Source organism: Xiphophorus couchianus, chromosome 12 (genome assembly GCF_001444195.1).
Source record: "Xiphophorus couchianus chromosome 12, X_couchianus-1.0, whole genome shotgun sequence".
In the NCBI taxonomy this organism is placed as follows: domain Eukaryota; kingdom Metazoa; phylum Chordata; class Actinopteri; order Cyprinodontiformes; family Poeciliidae; genus Xiphophorus; species Xiphophorus couchianus.
Genome location: NC_040239.1, coordinates 11,373,885 through 11,392,744, shown reverse-complemented (window position 1 = coordinate 11,392,744; position 18,860 = coordinate 11,373,885). Strand labels below are relative to the sequence as shown.

The 18,860-nt window shown below is 36.9% G+C and overlaps 1 protein-coding gene across 2 annotated transcripts; it reads right to left on the bottom strand.

Annotated features, from left to right (window-relative positions):
- Positions 1-104: 104 nt before the first annotated feature.
- On the bottom strand, positions 105-12,072 carry smarcad1a (SNF2 related chromatin remodeling ATPase with DExD box 1a). Of its 2 annotated transcripts, none has more exons than XM_028034602.1 (24): positions 11,642-12,072; positions 11,132-11,270; positions 10,915-11,062; positions 10,431-10,500; positions 10,135-10,229; positions 9,948-10,046; positions 9,638-9,716; positions 9,404-9,523; positions 8,660-9,300; positions 6,734-6,930; positions 6,265-6,355; positions 5,497-5,596; positions 5,281-5,340; positions 5,045-5,120; positions 4,800-4,935; positions 4,583-4,714; positions 4,227-4,322; positions 3,411-3,528; positions 3,207-3,322; positions 2,805-2,993; positions 2,594-2,712; positions 1,229-1,411; positions 1,012-1,121; positions 105-720 (listed from the first exon to the last, which is right to left on the bottom strand). In XM_028034602.1, exons 1-24 carry the CDS (start codon positions 11,745-11,747, stop codon positions 659-661), a joined length of 3,282 nt encoding a protein of 1,093 aa, XP_027890403.1. In that variant the 5' UTR covers positions 11,748-12,072; the 3' UTR covers positions 105-658. The 2 variants fall into 2 exon arrangements, with proteins under 2 accessions (XP_027890403.1, XP_027890404.1); XM_028034603.1 differs by having other exon boundaries at positions 10,915-11,044.
- Between the last annotated feature and the right edge of the window lie 6,788 nt (positions 12,073-18,860).

Here is an 18,860-nt window from a genome sequence, read left to right as displayed (position 1 = left end):
AGAAAGCCGACTTGAGCTGAATTTAGACACAGCATCACAATTTTAAGAATAAGGTGGAAAAGAAAACATTTCTTCAACTAAATCTTAATGACGCCAAAAACTGATATTTATTCCAATAATATTTATATATTTTATTATTAAGTCCAAACATGAACCTTGAAACATACAAAGGACTTAAAAAATAACTTTTACAGTAACTCCTGTACATTTCCAATGCATTGGCCCCAAATACAGTACATGAAGAGCTGCCTTGTGAGAGTATCAGAATCTCTTACCTGATGGTACTTTTTACATGCAGCATACTTTCAAAATGGTTCTAACTTTTGGTAAGTGTACTTTATATAGAAACTCAAACCAAAATATATGAAAGTTTATATATGAATAATTATGAACATGACATGTGAAATGAAGTGATTCATTTTTGCTTCTCTTGTAATACTGAACCCTTTGCGACAGCTGGTTAACCCAGCAAAACATGTACAGAGCCTGGAAACGCAAAGGCAGTTCACATGTGTGGAGAAAAACAGAGCAGGTAAAGTTTGTGATTTAGGCACAGTTACCGTGCTACAGCTTGTTTCAAGGCAGAATATTGTTGGCAGCAGCCTGCCCAAAGTCACATGACTTCATCAGTTCAGACGAGTTTCAAGGCTGATGTTCTTCACAGTCCCAGAGAGGCTTTGAGTAAAGAGGCCATATCGTCAGGAATGCTTCCTTCATCATCTATAGAACAATGCATAAGCAATTCAGCAACCCACAAATTAACAGAGTACCTAATAAAAATATACATCTCCTTTATCAAATATCTTTTCCACACCATATTGGTGAAAATATTGTAGTAACGGCAAGAAAAACTGTAAAATGTTGTGTCAAAGCCTCTGGTTCTATCACAAATTACAGTCTTGCTTATTCTAAAATGCATTTTCAAGTTAAGTGCATTCTCTTTAACTGTTGCATTGAAGTATTGCAGAACCAGAAAGCAATTACATAATCTATGTGCACAGAGTCCCTTACCTTGGTCAGCAGCAGTCATGTCCTGTTCCAACTTTAGCTTCTTCTGACCGAGCTGCAGGATGCAGTCCTCTATGCTGTCCTTACTGATCAACTTTATCACCTGTACAGTCCTGCCAGTTACAAGGATGTAAATAAATCAATAAATAAAGTCTTCTTCTTCAGTAACTGTGTTGATGTACAATCAGATCGAAACAATAAGCTGATGTGCCATTCTAACCTGGTCTGGCCCACACGGTGACATCTATCCTCTGCCTGTTTGTCGTTGTAGGGATTGTAGTCGATATCGTGCAGGATGACAACGTTAGCAGAGGTGAGGTTGATGCCGAGCCCTCCAGCACGTGTCGATAACAGGAACACGAATATGTCTGGGTCTGTGTTGTACTCATCAATCAAAACAATCCTGCAGGAGAGAAATTATGAGCAGTTAGAAGATACCGCAATGTTTAGAAGAACACCTTAATGCAGGGATTTATTCAGCAAAATCCTAAAATAAGATCCTGCATGTTTGTTTTTATTAGATAAATCTTTCAACAACAACAAACTTGAAAGTTACTTTGAAGTTATCTTGGAGGGTAAATCTCAATTTTTAACACTGATTCTAAAAAATATGTAGCTTTTTAAAAGACCTCAGACTTTGGTCCACAGTATATTTTTCCAACCTTAAAAATAAACTCAGCTGATGAAGCTGAAAAGGCCAATATTGAACTTTTACTACTATAAGAAATAACGAAAGTATAAAAAGAAGACAATTATTAGTACCCAGAAGGTTAGAGCATCCATGGCTTCTTTAACATTTCAGCCAATCCACCGGCTGATCGCCTCGATGCCACGCTGCAATGATGCACTAATTTGTGCAAAATGATTCTCAAGCAGTAGGCTGTGTGTAACATTAAACAGGTCTTTTGGATTTTCGTACCTCGTAAATTCTAATAATCAAAATTAATTATAAAAAAAAAAATCGATGACTTTATAAAATCAAAAGTTTTACTCTGCTGAATTTAAGTTTTCCCATTATATAATATCTTGAGATGCACCTGCAGCAGAGATATTACCTGTTTACCAATAGAGGACAGTGAGGCGTCCATGTGTAAAATAGTATCAGGTATTTTATGCAAGATTTTGATTAGACAATATATTTGTTAAGGTGAAAAAAAGATGTTTTAAAGAGTGATCAGTGGATAGTTGTACTACGATGTGAATAGTATTTGGATTTAAGAGAGCAAGGTCAGTGTGTGAAAATACACCGAAACTGCGGCACCAAAAGGTAGATCACTGAATGTTCTTCTGATAACATTCATGGGGGAGAACAACAACTTATCACACAGCACAGAGAGTCTTTACCACTGTGTATTTCTCAGAATAGTGCATGTCTCATATGTCGGCAACTGTTGACATATGAACAGAGGTCCAGTGAGAGGTTAGGTCACCATGTTTATCCAACCAATCATTTCAAGTTTCTGGTATAAAAGTTGTATGGCTGGTATACAACTTTTATACGTATTTCTTATACTCATCAGTTTCATAACACGCTGGTCACAGGCGATGAGTTATCAGTATTAAAACATAAACAAATATCCCTGACCTGTCAGCGATAGGAGTGGATCCATCCAGTCTGATGTAACGATGTTGTAGATGTTTCAGGAGAACTTCCACAATGTCCAGCATCATGGTAAACTGACTGAATAGCACCACTCTGTCTCCCTGCAGAATGAGAGAAAAGCCCAAATATTCAGTGTAAATAAGGATTAAATGTTCTCGGTTATGCGTCACAGAAACAGTTCAGCAGTACTGACCTGGCTTTTTAGAGAGGCCAGCAGCTCTTTTAGGTGGAGGAATTTCCCAGAGTCGAGAAGGAGACTTGTGTCGAGCTGGAAGGAGCCGATGGAGAAATACTGCTGACACAGACGATGGAGCTCAAAATCTGACATCACCTCCATGTCTTCCTGAATCAGAGCAGCACTGGCATCGTGGTGGGTTGGCTCCTGAGGAGAAAGAAAGAAAATAACAGTGGGAGGAAAACAAGACGTTACAAAATGAAACATCAATCAAATGAAGGTGGATATTTACAGGCATCTCAACTTTAGGAGAGTAAAGTTGAGAACATTACAACAGCAGAATTATTTAAGGTTCATAGTTTTAGTTTTAAGAAGAAAAAAGAAATCAAAAGTGAGCTCCAGCAAAGTATCAGGACAGACCTTTAGCATAAGTTGGCTCATAGCCTGAAGCTTTTCTGTGGTGTAGTACTGTCTGTGAAGAAGAGGATGGTTGGCCATCTTCCTCAGTTGCATCATCACATTGCACAGCTCACGCTCTAAAAGAGAAGAGATGTTTGTATTTCATTATGTTATAAATAAAGCCCACATATACAACAGGGAACCTGCAGTTGAAATGAGTCTTACTCTCTCCAATAGTGGTACTCTTTAGTTTCTTTAGCAGCGCTTCGTAGAGAACCTGCTGTTTCTCACTCATGGAGCAGAACTCGATCTTTTCTTCTTTGGCCGGGAGCTGCTTGAGAACCTGGAAGAATGAACACACCAATGTGTGTCAATAAATGCTTTTTTATAATCCAGTTGCAGATAAGACACAACAGGAGAGTGTATTTCTTTAGGATAACAGTGAAAATAAAAAGTAAGTAATTTTATGTTTTAGGAGAAGCAAATATTTTAAATCCCTTTTTTTTGCTAATAGTTTGCTTCATCAGCTCAAGTATAGAGATGATAAACATTAAGCACATCAAAATTATAGAACTCAAACCATATTCACAATGTAAATTAAAGCAGTGTATTCTCAGAATTTTGCAATGCTGCAGACATCGGTCAATATTTTCATTCTCTGCTTCTATCACTCAGACTTAACTGTTTCTTCAATGTCTGATGTGAACATTGACTAAATGCAAGATTGTAACACTTAAAATACACCAGCCAACAATCATTGCACTGCAGTCATATTCAATATGAATAATGAAATATATTGTGCTGCCTTATTGTAGAAGCACCCTGAACACTTTTACAATTTAATAAGAATCAAAAAACAGGTCAGACCCTATCAGCCAATAGGAGCACATGATGCATCCATATTAACTAACTCATTTAAATTACCATCCCTCTACTACAAGCCGTCTATAGCTTCATCCATACACTATGATGATTGCATACAATCACATGGAGTTTGCTTAATGTGTGATAAATATCTGTCATTTCTCCTAAGAAACTCACCTCATTTTTGACTCGTCGCAAGATAAAGGGTTTCATGATGAGTTTGGCTCGAGTAATTCGATCCCTCTCAAATCGACTTTGTTCCTCGTGAGATTTCTAATGAGAAAAAGGAAAAGAACGAGTCAAATTTCATAAAACTATTTGATTATAAATTCTACATTTAAACCGGCAGCTGGTATAAGAAGTCATTACAGCTGAACAATAAAATGTGACAAGTAAAACCAGATGCTCTTCATCACTGTGTCCATCATCATCGCATCGGTTAATATACAGCTACTTAACAGGGAAATGTCTTCAAATGTCTTTCCTAAAGAAACTAAACTGGAAACATACCAAGCATGCATACTGATACTGACCATAGAAAACATCTTGGAGAGCTGCATTGTGGAGTTGGAGAACATGGTAGGCATTATGAAATTCAACAGCGACATCAGCTCTAACAGGTTGTTTTGTAAAGGAGTTCCTGTCAGCAGGAGGCGATGCTCAGCCTGCAGGAAAACACAGAAACCATTAAATCAGATTTCTTTGGTAAGAAATGTAAATTCCACAAAACAGAGGAAAACATCAACTTACATTAATGGCCATTAGGTGGCGGTAGCGCAGAGTGTTCATGTTCTTTAACATGTGGCCTTCATCAAAGATGGCATATTTGATAGGCAGCTTACGAAAAAGAGATCGATCGCTGTCGTTCCCTATTGCCAAGTTATACCTGTGAATGAAATAAATGGCAAGCAACAGTTAGAAGAAGAATTATGTTAAACGTCCATCAAACTCAAAGTCAGCAGCAATTTCCATTCAGCCTCAAAGCGTTTGCTTACGTCGTCACAATCACGTTAAAATGGACTTCCCCGTTGAGGATGTCATGTTTGAGGTAGCGTCGCTCTTCCACAGATCCTATGGAAAAGAACAGCACACAATGATTTTCAGAGGGAAAAGGCATCAAATCTATAGAATATTAGCATAGCATCCTTATATGCAGCATATAAGGGAAAAAAACGATTAATTTATATATTGAAACAGTAGATATGAAAAAGGTGATTTTTCTTCTGCTTACCATAATAAATAAGAACTTCAACAGCAGGGCACCACAGCCTCAGCTCTCTAACCCAGTTATCTAATAGACGGAAACAATACAAGCAACATAAATCGCAGGCTAATAATTATTTTTCCGAGGCAATACATGAGAAAACAAGATATTTAAAACCGATATTAATATATTGTAAGAAACTGTATGAGAAAGTGTTGCATTTTATGTGTGGAGGTTCTATACCCAGTGTGGAGGAAGGCACAGTGATGAGATGAGGACCTTCTATTCCGTTCTCATACAGCTGAGCAAGAAATGCTATAGCCTGGATGGTTTTCCCCAAACCCTGAGAGCAAGAAATGTGAACGGGAAGTGGACGTGTTGAGAAAAATATACAAAAACACAATATTTAAAGTTCTCCTTTTAGATTACATGAACGTTGGGAAAAAGCATAAACGCCAACAATCTTTGTAATTGTAAATAAAAAAACGTTTCTCTTTTCAGTTGAGTTTACATCTGTGTAATAAACACACAATATGTGCTTTAGAGCAATCTCAGTGTCAGGCATCAACTGGATGAGATCTAGTAAGACTTGATGCAACATATCAAGTATTTTATTAATTCTGTAGATCTTTTCAGACATTAAATTAAAAGTTTTATCACAAAATTATGTGGGAAAAGTAACACAAAATAAGAAAATTACAGCAAAAACTAGATGTCCAACACAGGTTTTTTTTTTTTTTGAAAACAAAATCACTGATTAGACCTTGTCTTGTCAATCTTGGTTATTGATGATCACAATCAAAACAAACTGACTGGTGTCTAGTTTGCCCAGACTCTCCTCTCCTTGTGAGGAGAAACCAGGAGAGCTGGGCAGGAGGTCATCATGACATAAATGTTACTTTCCAAAAGTCAACAGGTTCGAGGGTAAAAGATCTAAACAGGTTTATTCCATTGTTGGACAACACGAATACTGGTATGGCACTACATTAAATCCACCAAATGTTTCCATACCATTTCATCAGCAAGGATGCCACTCAGTTTGTGTTCATTCAGAAGCATAAGCCACTTTAGGCCAATCAGCTGATACGGTTTGAGCTGCAACCTGAAAGGGAAACAATAAGAAAAGTAAACAAAACTCACTTTTATATGATTTATAAAAGATTTTTACTCATTAAAATGTAGCCAATCCAAATTCATAAGGCAGCTTAAACTACAAACTATTTTTACAAGCTTCTCAACAAAGTCAAGTTTAATTTGTTGCTGTTTGCCATTTCATAAATCGTTACCACATCTTTTGTTTACTTTTATTTTAACTCTAAATGTCTGTCTTTTACAACAGTCTGGGACAGAAAAATAACTTTTTTCTTTTGTACAAGCATTTTACATGAAAAATGAAGTATAAAGAAAAAAAGAAGTCCACTTGGCACAAACTGGTGCAACATTTTTTGTAAATTAATGGTCAGTAGTGAATTTTACTTACTGGCTGTTAAGTAAACTGGGCTGTTTTGTGGAGCCAGTCCCACTCTCCATCACCTCTGTGACCCGTTGCACCATTTTTGTAGAAATTGTTTGACATTTAGACATGAGTCCAAGGATAACCTTCCTCTCTTTGAGGACAACCTTGCAGCCATGCATCAAATCGTCTGAGAGTCCGTTTCCCTTGTGGAAGACATCCCACTGAGGAGGAAGATCATTATTTAATAGCTTGCACATTATAGAGTGTATGCATGCTGTGTTAAATGTATTTATGAACTGTTCATACTTTAAAAGATATTAAAAGTGGACAAAGATTTACAAAAGTAAAAGTTACCGGTTTAAAAGAAAAAATGTATTTGAAACTAAAAATCAGAGGAAACATTGCGAAGTATCATTGGAGACATAGAGACCACCAAGAATACACTTGAGAAAGTTAATGCTATTACCAGTTTCTCACTGGGTAAATGGTTATATATAATCCGGAAATGCAAACTAGAGGAACAATTATGTTTGATCCAGTGGCCAGCCTATAACAAATATTTTACTCAAGACCTAAGATTTAAACAGTGGCTAGAAAGAGGTTTAACAGCGTTATGCGTAGTCCTTAAAGATGGGCACTTCAAAAGTTTCCAGGAACTACAGCAAGAATTTGCTCTAAGAACTCAAGACCATTTTAGATATTTGCAATTAAGGAATTTTTATAACAAAGAGATAAAACGCAGAGTAGACCAAAATGAAAATGGGATTGTCAAAATGCTGATCGAGACCTATAAGGGTAAAAAACACAGAACAGTGTCCTTACTGTATAAACATCTATTGGAAAATAGAGGCACTAATACTTTGGATATTAAAACAAAATGGGAAAGGGAATTGGAAATTCTGCTAACAGAAGACGACTGGTTGAATATCTGGAAGACCCAAACTACGACATCCTCTTCCAGAATTTGGAGAGAACATTGTTGGAAAAATATAATCAGATTTTTTATAGCACCCAAAACTACCAGTAAATTCAAATCTACTGTTCAACCGTGTTGGAGAAATTGTGGAGCATTTAATGTTAATCATGCACATATTTTTTGGCTTTGTCCTAGAATTACACAGTTCTGGAACGAAATACACAAAAAGATTGTAATAATATTAGGTTACATAATACCTAAGACCGGTCTGGTTTTATATCTTGGCCTTTTGGAGAATGTTGTTCTTAATAATGACTGTTATTTGTTTAAAATTCTGTTGGTGGCTGCCAAAAAGGTAATAACTAGGAAGTGGTGCCAATCTGATCCTCCCACCACAAAGGAATGGATACAGACTGTGAACTCATTATATGAGATGGAGATTCTAACACATAGACTGAGGACACAAGAAGAGCAATGCCAGGACAAATGGGAAAAATGGATAAACATCACATCAACGTTACAGGACTAATTTTGGATATGAACGGTACCCTTGAATTTTGTAGTTCTGGAATAGGAGTCTCCCCCCAGTAGGATATATTTGTTTTGTTTGTTCTGTATTTTTTGATTTTTCTTTTTGAAAGTATTCTAAAAATTTTCAATAAAAATAAAGTTATAAAAAAAAAAATCAGAGGAAACGTCAAACACTAAATGGATGAGTTTTGTTTTTCTAAAATATTTTTCCACACAACAGCATCAGTATATATTGTTACAGTGGGTTTGCACTGCAAATTTAATGACTTAACTACATTAATAGAAAGAAAAAACCATTAATGTAGAATATATACAAGTAGGTATGAAATTTAATCTACTTAAAATTTGCTAAATTAAAAACAAAGACGCACTTTATTGCGTAAAGCCTACAAACTAGCACACACAGGTAATAGTTCCAAGTATTTCCAAATTTGATTGATGCTGAATGATTATGTGCAAGTTAGACGCGATTTCTGTAAGAACCAACCAAAAATAAATCTCACCAGGGATTCCCAGCTATCAAAGGGTCTCAGTTCCACAATCCTCTGGGCCTTTTTAACAGAACAGCCAGAAATCAGGGACAGTTCGTCTATTGATGCATCCTGGAAAAACGCAAGTATTTCATCTTTCACATCCTTCTTGACATTGATGCTCTCCAGCTCGTCGTCAGAGTCCTCAAACTCGCTTGTTACTACGTCCTCTTCCTCATCAGAACTGACTTGTTCTTCAGTAGCTCGTGCCTTCTTCTTTCTCTCCGCCGCCTGCTTCTTTGCGAGTCTCGCGTCGCTGGACAAAACCTGGGAGGCTGAGGAAGAAGGCGAAGGCTTCGAGGTGGATGAGGTAGAGGTTTGCATACGAGAGAATGATAAAAACGTAATCCGTGAGTGAACAGTATGAATGTTAGTACTAAGTTTGGAGACTTTTGTGTCCTCCAGCTCCGACTCGTCTTCACTGTCCTTTGTATTATCTGTACTGTTCCCATCTGCTTTATCAACGTCTCTGTGGTCTTCAGGATCCCCATGATGTGCTTCTCTTTTTCTTTCAGTAGACTTCTGACCCTTTGAGTCTTTGTAATCTCTAATTGACATTTGTTTCCTTTTTGGTTTTGTTTTTTCTGATTTATCAGAGTCAGTAGAACTGTTTTCTGTCAAAAGAAATAGATTGCTCACCAACACATTCTGATTACAAGAAATTATTGAAGAAAAAAAAAATTATATTTAGTTTCAGTCAAAATGTATTCTGTGCACCTGTGTCATCAGTACTCATCCCATTTGTTTCACTGTTGTCCTCTGAGTAGTTACTGGTTGATTCAGCTTTGCCCTTTGATTTCTGCTCTTTTGGAATAACCAGGCTTGTGCTACTATTATCTATCAATTAAATAAACGAGAAAGTTTCAGTCAGTCCAGGAATTACTGTTAAATATCAAAATTATGAAAAGGTTAAAAAATTGTTTAGATCCAGACAATTAGTTGGATTCGTACCTGATTCTGAGAACATCTGAAGAACCTGCAGAGCTTCTTCCACATCCCAGTTGTGCTCCTGAAGCACCATCCTCAACTCCTACACCAGCAACATAATCAGAAGAGTAACAATAATAATGATAATCATCTTTCAGTTTCTCTCTTTTTTAAAAAAAAAACATTTTACTTTGGTACAATTACCAAAGGCATTCAGTGCTTTGGTTCACTTGACCTTATGTGACCAACTAAAGATAAATTTAAACTAAAAAGAGACATAAAATGGCTTCAGTTTACCAAGCTAAACTCTGTCAGATTTGCTGTGTGTCTTCACCTCCTTGTCCTGGTCCGGAAACCGTTTCTGGAGTTTTCTCACCATGGCCTCCTGCTTTTCCCAGCTTGGTTCATCCCCTTCGCGCTCTTCATCAGAGACCTATACAATAAAATTATGCCTAAATGTCCAAAGCCTTACAATCTACATTAGGTTCTTAAAGTTAATCAAAAAGCTCTCATGTTCTTGCCAAAGACGGTTTCCGTCTTTTACTGGGTTGAATATCACCACTGTCCTGAGAACAGCTGGATCCATCCTGCTTTCTCTTCTTGCCATCATTTGGAGCTGAGAGGAAAAACGGGAAGATATCTCAAAAGAGGTAAAAGGATTGACATCAGAAGCCTTTAGGCAGAGATTTCTATTTTGACCGTTTCTGCATTTAAAATATTTGATATACTTTTCATGAATCTCCAACATTTTTTCACTCCAAAAATTTGTGACTTCTGTTTAAAATTTGATTTTAAAGAAAAAGTGAAAAGTATTTACCTTCTTCATCCCCAAATTTTAAAAGGCAGACAGCTATAGCGCCCTCCAACGTGCTCGTACTCCCAGAGACCTGAAAACATCAGAGAAACAGTGAGCTGAACAAATCAAAATCAATCATTTTCTTCCGCGAAACTAAATCACAGCAGCATTAAATTACAACAATTTTTGATTTTAAAAGCTGCGTCTTCATGTTGCTCTGGAAAGAAAGAAAGATCCATTTCCAAAAGAAAACGTTATTATTTATTATTGTAATTTCATAAAATGACTGGGATAAGTCAAGTTATATGTGCAATCACTGGTTTAAATACTGCAAAATGTAAAAGAGAGAGATTGAACATCATGACAGAAGAAGACAATATGGAGAATAAAACATATATATTTTTTGTTTTTATTATTGCTTTACGGAACAGTAACCTTTGACTGAACCTAAAACAAAAATTAACCTCAAGCATTTTCACTAAATAAACAGCTGGACCCGACTCACCTCTATCACTTCAGTTCTTGATAATTGAGGAAACAATTCCAATAGTTTGCTTATCTTCTCATCCATCTCCTCATCCTCATCATCTGTATTTAGTGGTGCTAAATTTTTTGGTAGCTTCTGAACTGAGCATCTAGAATCGGAAACATCTCTGTCAGTTATGTCAGAGTAATAAAATGCAACATGTCAAATTCATTTGAGTGTACAGGGAATCACATACTTGTTCTTTGTGGTTATTTGTATTTTTGTGTTTGGCTCGGCCATGACATCATCTTCCTCCAAATCTATGGAAATGACTTCTTCAAAAATCACACCTCGTGCGTGGGACTTTGGCATGGCTTTAAATGATTTCATTTGAGCTGAAAAACAAACGATCACGTTAGCATCTACGTAGTCAGTACATGAGAAACGTTTTTATTTAAAATGTACTGCCACTCACAGGCGGAGTTTACATTTAAAATAACCTCCCATGTAGCATCAGTGCTGACATTAATCTTAACTGTAACTGTATACTTGTTGGAAAAAACAAACAAACATGATTTTGCACAGACACACAATCCAACATGTGCTTAGATGCATTTTGATCACATCTCTGCTTTGCAACGTGAGAACCACATGGACTTATACTCACGTTGAAAATATTGTAATATTTCTTTTTATCTGTGTCACTAAGATTAATCGTCACCAAGTGTTGGCTAACAACAATGCCTGCTAGTTTGCTGCTAGTTACCTGGCTCGTTCTCCTTTTCAGAATCCGGACTTTTGGACACGCAACCTGGATCTTTGTTTGCTCCCTTCTTCTCGAATCGAAAGCGGTCTAGATTGAACATACTCATTTTAGATAACCTTTTATGTCTATATCGGAACGCGGTAGCCCTTTGTCTAATTTTACTCAGCCAGTATGTTGTCTGTTGCGTCTAGCGCATCATCATCGACGTCCCCGTTAGCTAACGCGATGATCCAGCTAACTAGCGCCAGGTGTTAGCACACGGGCCAGGAAGAAAATTGAGCGCAGGCGGCGAGTTTTGAGCTTTGTCACTGCTCTGTTTTTGACCGCAGCGCTTTAAAACCAAATTATAAGTAGCGCACTTCATAAACAACACGACAAAACAAAATCAATACGCGAATAATCTGTGCTCCACACGGCGGAAAGCCGGTTTCCCGCTTAGTCAGGCAGCTAGTAGGAACTGATGATTGGTCAGGAACATAAGTGGGCGGGTATTACACCATCGGGTCAAGATAATACTCTACATGGTACTTCCGTTTTGCGTCCCTGCATGGATAAGCCAGTTGGATAATGGGTGGATGGATATGGAACATTTTTCCAAATCAATACGTATGGGTAAAGCATTTCCAGTGACAAAACGCATTGTTTACTGTACATTCACTTGAATTCTAAATGGCGCAAAAGCCTCAGTAGATAGAAAAATAACAGAAGAACCAGCTAGGTGTGTGTCTGTGCCTTATGCATTTTCAGTTAAAAAATATTTCTTCTTCATTTAATGAAGTTACTTACAGTAGACATAGTGTCCAGAATTTTTTTAATGAAGTAGGATTTGCTCTAGTTAAGGAAACTACTAGACCTTAAAGTACATTTTTTCCCCAAACTTTTCTTACATAAAAGTAAATAAGTCAATGTGAGTAGTTTACTCCCCACAATATAAGCAATAACTCAATAGCGTTAGGTTAGTGCTTATAACCCAAAGTCAAACAGGCAAGAACAAAACAACTTAACATCAATTCTACAAATCAGGAAGACTTTTTTTTCATTTCTTCATGAACATACGAACGCTTGTTGATATGCAACAAGTCTGATGAATGAAATGTGTCCATCAGATGGCGGTAAACTACCAAAATAGTCTGTTATCCATTCTCTGTTCAAACAAAAGAGGGCAGCAGATTCAACAGGATATGATAGGGTTTACTGCCAAAAATATAAACTACTTTTTAAAATTATGTTAGGGCTGCACTAACTGATGACAGTTGTTAAAGAAAATTATAAAGTTTTGAGGCATTATTTTAAACATTGACCTATGCAGTGTATATGTTGTAGGTCCTAATAACTTCCTCCTGTTCTGCCCATTCCTAGAAACCGAGTCTTTGCCAATTATGTTAATTTAGCCAAACATAAAGAGCATATTTTAAACTGTTCAAACTGCACTGCAGTGGCAAAAATATCTAAAGCTAACTTGAAACGGAACGAACACATAAAGTGGCATGATGTGCAGAGATAAGGACTAAAACAATTTTATATTTATTGAAGGGATTGCAGCAGCTGTTAGTGACATATACTTATTTAATATGTGGCATAAGAAATACTTTAAGTCAATATGAGCTTAACACATTTCTGTTGAATGTCAGCTATAGATTTAATTCCCCTGATGTGACTTTCCAAAGTTACCATTACAGGAGGTCAAAGTCAAAACCCAACCCCCTCAAAAATTGAACAAATGTACATGCAAATGCATAGTCACATACTGATTGATTACTTTATGTGAAAAATTATGTGAAAACTTCACATAATTTTTTTTTATAAATTGTCATTTGTATTTCTAGGTGCTTTTGATTAAATGTTTGACTCTATTTTGGTGTCTCAATTTTGGAATCTTGCTTAAACCATCCATTGCTATAAATTACCTGAAAATAAGTGCAATATGCAAAATTTCTTCACATAGAAGTGACCACACCAGTACAGTGGCTGAATGATGATGATTAGGTTGGGCCTTTTCATTCGAACGTCGCAGCAGCCACTACAGCCCCTTCCTGCCGCCTTACTGTCGCCCTAACCATTGTCATGGAGACCATGTAAGTTATAGCATAGCGTGTGTGTATATGTGAGCATGTATGTGTGTTAGAGCTCAGGCCCGGACACAATAGGCGGACTGACACAGAGTCTGATAGGGGTCATGACCCCTCGCAGCGGGAAGCTCAAACTGTGGCTCCTTGCTTCTCCTCTGTCTCCCAATCAAGTTCTGTGTGGGTGTATGCATTTGTGTCTTACCTCTAATTTATGATAACGTTTTATTTTTGTTTTTCATGCTAACTTTTTAAACTTTGCTAGATCAAGTTTGTTTTAAACTGTATGCCTGTGTGTTTAGACAAACACACAGATATGCAATCGTGTGTGCAGCATCTCAGATAGATAAATCACAAGGTTGTCCTAAAGCTGTCACTGGTCATTACCATGCACAGACAACACACAAGAACATAAAATAGTACAGTGACCATGTTCATGGATGTTCTTGCAGGTCATATAAGAAAATAAAAGCAACAAGGTATTTACGTGAAATTTCTTGCTGCTTTAGAAAATGGAGTGTTAACAGAACTTTGCCACCCAAAGTTCTGCTAACACTTTGGGTGCATATACATATGCATAAAACTACTTCCATAAGAAATAAGCATACATGCTGCATCTACTACAGTATTGCCCCCAAATATGTGCATTGTCCCCAAATGCACTAATTTGGGGACAATAGTAGATGCAGCATGTATGCTTATTTCTTATACTGTATGTCTACATGGGGTGGTTTTATCCACACAACATGTAAAAAGGTTGCAAGTGCAAACCTAAATGATTTAATATAATCATGTTTGTAATATTACATGTTAAACTTGGTTTTACATATAACAATAGGGATGTCTGTTTATGTGTGAATTTATAAATGTGACCCATCTATGGTGTCCTAGTGGTGTCGTCACAGTGTCTGTCACCATTCAGCCACCATGGCGCCCAACTTGGCCGAGACCCGACGGCGGCAGGGAGCACCTTGTTGCCGTGGTAACATGTCTGGGATGCAACACCCCTCCCATCCTAAGAAATGCACACATTCAAAAACTCAGAAAAGGTTTCCCTAAGGATAAGTAGTATTTGATGTTAAAACTAACGACTAACTCTTGAGTGGCCAAAAACAGACAAGGAATTTCATGTTGATATCAAATCAGGTCTTCCATTACTCTTGGTCCTTCTGGGACTCTCGGTCAGTTAAATTTGTTTCCATTCATACTGGTAACTAAGAAGTTTATTTCTCTTCTAACTAGTACCAGGTTTTCCATGTTTAACCAGTCTCAACTACTTTTTGGAAAATGTAGACCTTCAGATCTTTTTTTTTCTGTGCACTGTACAACATTTCATTGACCTTTTCAAAGGAAAGATGCATAGCACCAGTTTACAGGGAAAAAAAATGCTTAATTTCAACTTCTTATCTGGACAAATTGAAGTATAAGTTCAAAGGGGTTTAACTATTTTTTTCTCATTAAAGCAATTAGTATTTTTCTGACTGCTTTTTGATGAAGTACAGTTATAGGGTTTACTATTGAAAGTTGCTCTTTGATCCTCTGGCCTTGCAGATATTTAGGCCCCAAGTACAGGCAGGAGGCAGGCACAATCAAGAAGATCGCAAAGAAGAAGATATGTAAAGAGAAATGACAAGGAGCAAATCAGTGAGGCATGGGTATAGAAGCACATCGATCTAACAGAGACTGCAAGTAAATGAGGAGTACAAGTTTAGTGAATCAGTGAAAAGGTTTCGGATCAACTGAATTTGGAACAGCTGAGGGGGAGCTTAAATTGGGGCAAAGAGGTAGAAGGGCTGGAAATGACAGAGTTTACATAAACACTACAAAGAAACACAGAGGGAAGTCACTGAACAAGATAACCACTGAAAAGTACAAATGTGCATACAGGACATATATGCAAAAAGAACAAAAAAAAAAAAATACCAGACTGCAAAATCCCACCAAAATGGCGCATTAATCAAAAAGTAACTAAACAAAATCCAAGTCCTTCATTTCATGACATAGCTGCTTTACTTGAGAGGCATGTTCTACAGCAAGGGTGTCGAACTCATTTTTATTTTGGGTCATATCAAGATCACAAATATCCTCAAAGGGCTGCTTCTGACAGCTTGTATTGATAACTGTTAACAAGTTGGCTGTCTATGTATTCAATAAGTCCTTCTTCAAAATGAAATAATATTGGACATCTTTTCACATTGATGTAATTTGGCAGTATACAGGAAAAAATCTGCTATGATTTTATTGGTAAGATAATATTTAAACACACAACCATTATAGTATTATATTGAAAGTAATATAGTCTGTAGTCTTTCGCATTTTGAAGAGTGGCTAAGGGACAAGGGTCTTTGTCTCAGAAAAAAAATTATACAGCAGTAGAACAAGTTATCACATATTACTAATTAAAAGTTCCCAGACACTGTCATCAAAGTAAAAAAAAAGTAAAGTATGAATTTAAAAAAAATGCTCTGATAGTATTTGTAGGAACTGTTCGCGTGTCAATGTTAGACTTCTTTTACTATGAATCAATACACTCAAATACTTGTAAAATGTTCAGTATGGGATTATACTATAGACTCATTTATTGTAAAATGTTTCACACATTTCTATCTGTACTGCCAAAAAGTGTGGAAGGCACTGTATCCAATATAATCTAACCCTAATGCCTTACCTTTATAACCTACAGGATGATTGCATTAAGACACACCTCTTGGAAAGCTGCTGTCGGAAAACGTATCAACCACTCATTTGACTTCTTTTGTGAAGCTTTTGTTTAGTCATCACTCATGTATCTACTCTTTCTGTCTGCATGCAAAGAGCAACAGCAGCAGGGGAGAATTCCCGTGTTGCAGGAGGTGATGGCACAGAGCAGCCGAGACAACCCACCAATCCTGAGAGAGACAAAGACTGATCCTACTGGCTGCCTTACAGAACATCAGTCAAACTGAGCTTTGTTAGCACTGCATTCCTCCATGCTGTCCCCCTGTTTTCACTCCTTAATCAAAAAAAGTTAATTACTTTTATATCTCAGAACCCCCTCATGTTTGCTTCATGAAATACAATGCTCCTCCTTCCGACTGCCTATTTATTGTAATGGGAACATATTAATTAAGGGGCATCACAATTTAAAAAAGTTGCTTTTTCCTCAGTTGAATTTCTGAATAGTTTAATCATCCATAATGTTTTCAATGAATGTAGAAATTATTGCCATTATTTGGCGTTTTTCACACAATCTCAGTGTTTTAATTAGGCTGAAAGAGACACTCAAACAGACAGGAGGACAATGACTGATTCCCAAGCTGCCTAAAAAAACATTATTCAAAAAGAACAAGGTTGACTGTGTGTGTCTTTGCACCTTTCTCCAGAAATTATGCTAATTACATATTTGTCAGGCATGTAATATGTTGTGTGATTTATTATTCTACTTTGTAAACTGGCGAGGGTTTGTTTGGCTGGATCATACTTAAACTCTGCTTGATATTTTCAGGTTGAGCATTTTCTTGTGTTTGATTCCATGTTTTAATTTTAAATGAGTCAACTTTGACTTTATTCATGTTCACCAGTTATATGAAGCCCTTTAAATAAATTCCAGTAGTATAATTACTTTTCACTTGATATGGTTAGATGATAGGAAACCCTTTATATCTCTGAAATGTTGCATTTGCTTTGAATAAGAGTACTTAAATGCTCTTGCAAGCTAATTTCTAACACCAATGTTGGAGTTTAGTTTGCATACAGTTATTCACCAAGCACTTTTTAACTAGCATGTCTAGTTAAAAAACACACACTGACTATGGTCTTAGTAACTGCATATAAACAAGAAAATTAAATAATTGCCTTAAATTATGAGCTATTCATGTGCTGTAGCTTTAATGTATATGTAATCTTACAATTTTCTGGTCTGAATCGGTTGTACTTAATAAAATGCCTCAGGGTTTTGAAGTTGAACTGGTGGATAAATCTGCAATGGGCTGGGATTACAAGTGCCATTTCAGCCAAAGGTTTTAATGGTAAATGTAAATGACATTTCTCCAATTTAAGCAATCAGAAGTCGAAAGGTCTGTGAATGAGGGCATTTCTGCATCTCACTTTCCTAAAATAGGAGAAATCCCACAGCAACAAATGCAAGTCCAGTTCAGAGACAATGTGCAAATGAGAATTTTTTTTTTTTTAAATTAAAGGTAAATCCGAGGTAATTATTTTCCTTCGCTTCCTCACTAACATCACTAACACTAATTAGCATCCATTTCCATGAGGATACATATGGGACATCCAAGAAAGAAACTGTTACTCTGTCTGGGGAGATTGCTTCGGCAGTTTTAGCAGAAATTTGATTGACATGACAGTCCCCACCCACTTTTGAAGAGGTACTTCAATCAATGGAAAACAACCAGGATGGGAGTACAATAGGGCCTGGCTAAAGGGGGCCAGTCTGGGCCTGTAGTGCAAAAAGCTCTTGAGTGTTAGAATAAGAAAGTAACTGGATTCTGATGACTGGATGACTTTGAACATGCCGTGGTTGTTGGTGTCAGACATGGTGGTCTGAGTGTGCCAAAAAAAGGTGGTATATTGAGATTTTCATTCCCAAACATCTCTCTGGGTTATATAGATTAGTCTGAAAAAGTGAAAAATAAATATATAAATCCAGTGAGCAGTAATTGTGTGAACAAAAAAGCCTTGTTAGTATCAGACATGATTAGGACGACTGGACTAGGTATCAAAAAGGCATCAAATGGTCAAATAACCACACATTACAGTCAAACTTTGTGGAGTATTATTGATATGGTGATGGCGGTGTAATGGTGGGTTGACCTTTTCTCGGTACACTTTGGGCCTCTAAGTTCTAATTCAGCATGATTTAAAAACTACAGCTTACCCAAGTGTATTTGCTGACAATGTCCTTCTCTTTATGAAGATAAAGAACCAGATTTTCTAATGACTCCAGTAGAATAACGTACCTAATCACAAAGCATAAATAATCTCCAACAGTGAACGCCAGTGGCCTCCAGAGTCACCAGATCTCAATTCAACAGGGCACCTTTGGTATGAGGTGATCCCTGGAGATTAGCAGCAAATTGGCTGAAACTGTGTGACATTATCATGCCAACATGGACCCAAATCTCTGTTTCTGGCACTTATATGAATCTTTTTCCCAA

Coding starts and splice junctions, on each gene's coding strand:
- smarcad1a (XM_028034602.1), bottom strand. CDS start 11,747: ATGAGTATGTTCAATCTAGACCGCTTTCGATTCGAGAAGAAGGGAGCA. Junction 10,047..10,134: donor AAAGACGGAAACCGTCTTTG/GCAAGAACATGA, acceptor TTTATTGTATAG/GTCTCTGATGAAGAGCGCGA. Junction 721..1,011: donor CATGACTGCTGCTGACCAAG/GTAAGGGACTCT, acceptor ATTGTTCTATAG/ATGATGAAGGAAGCATTCCT.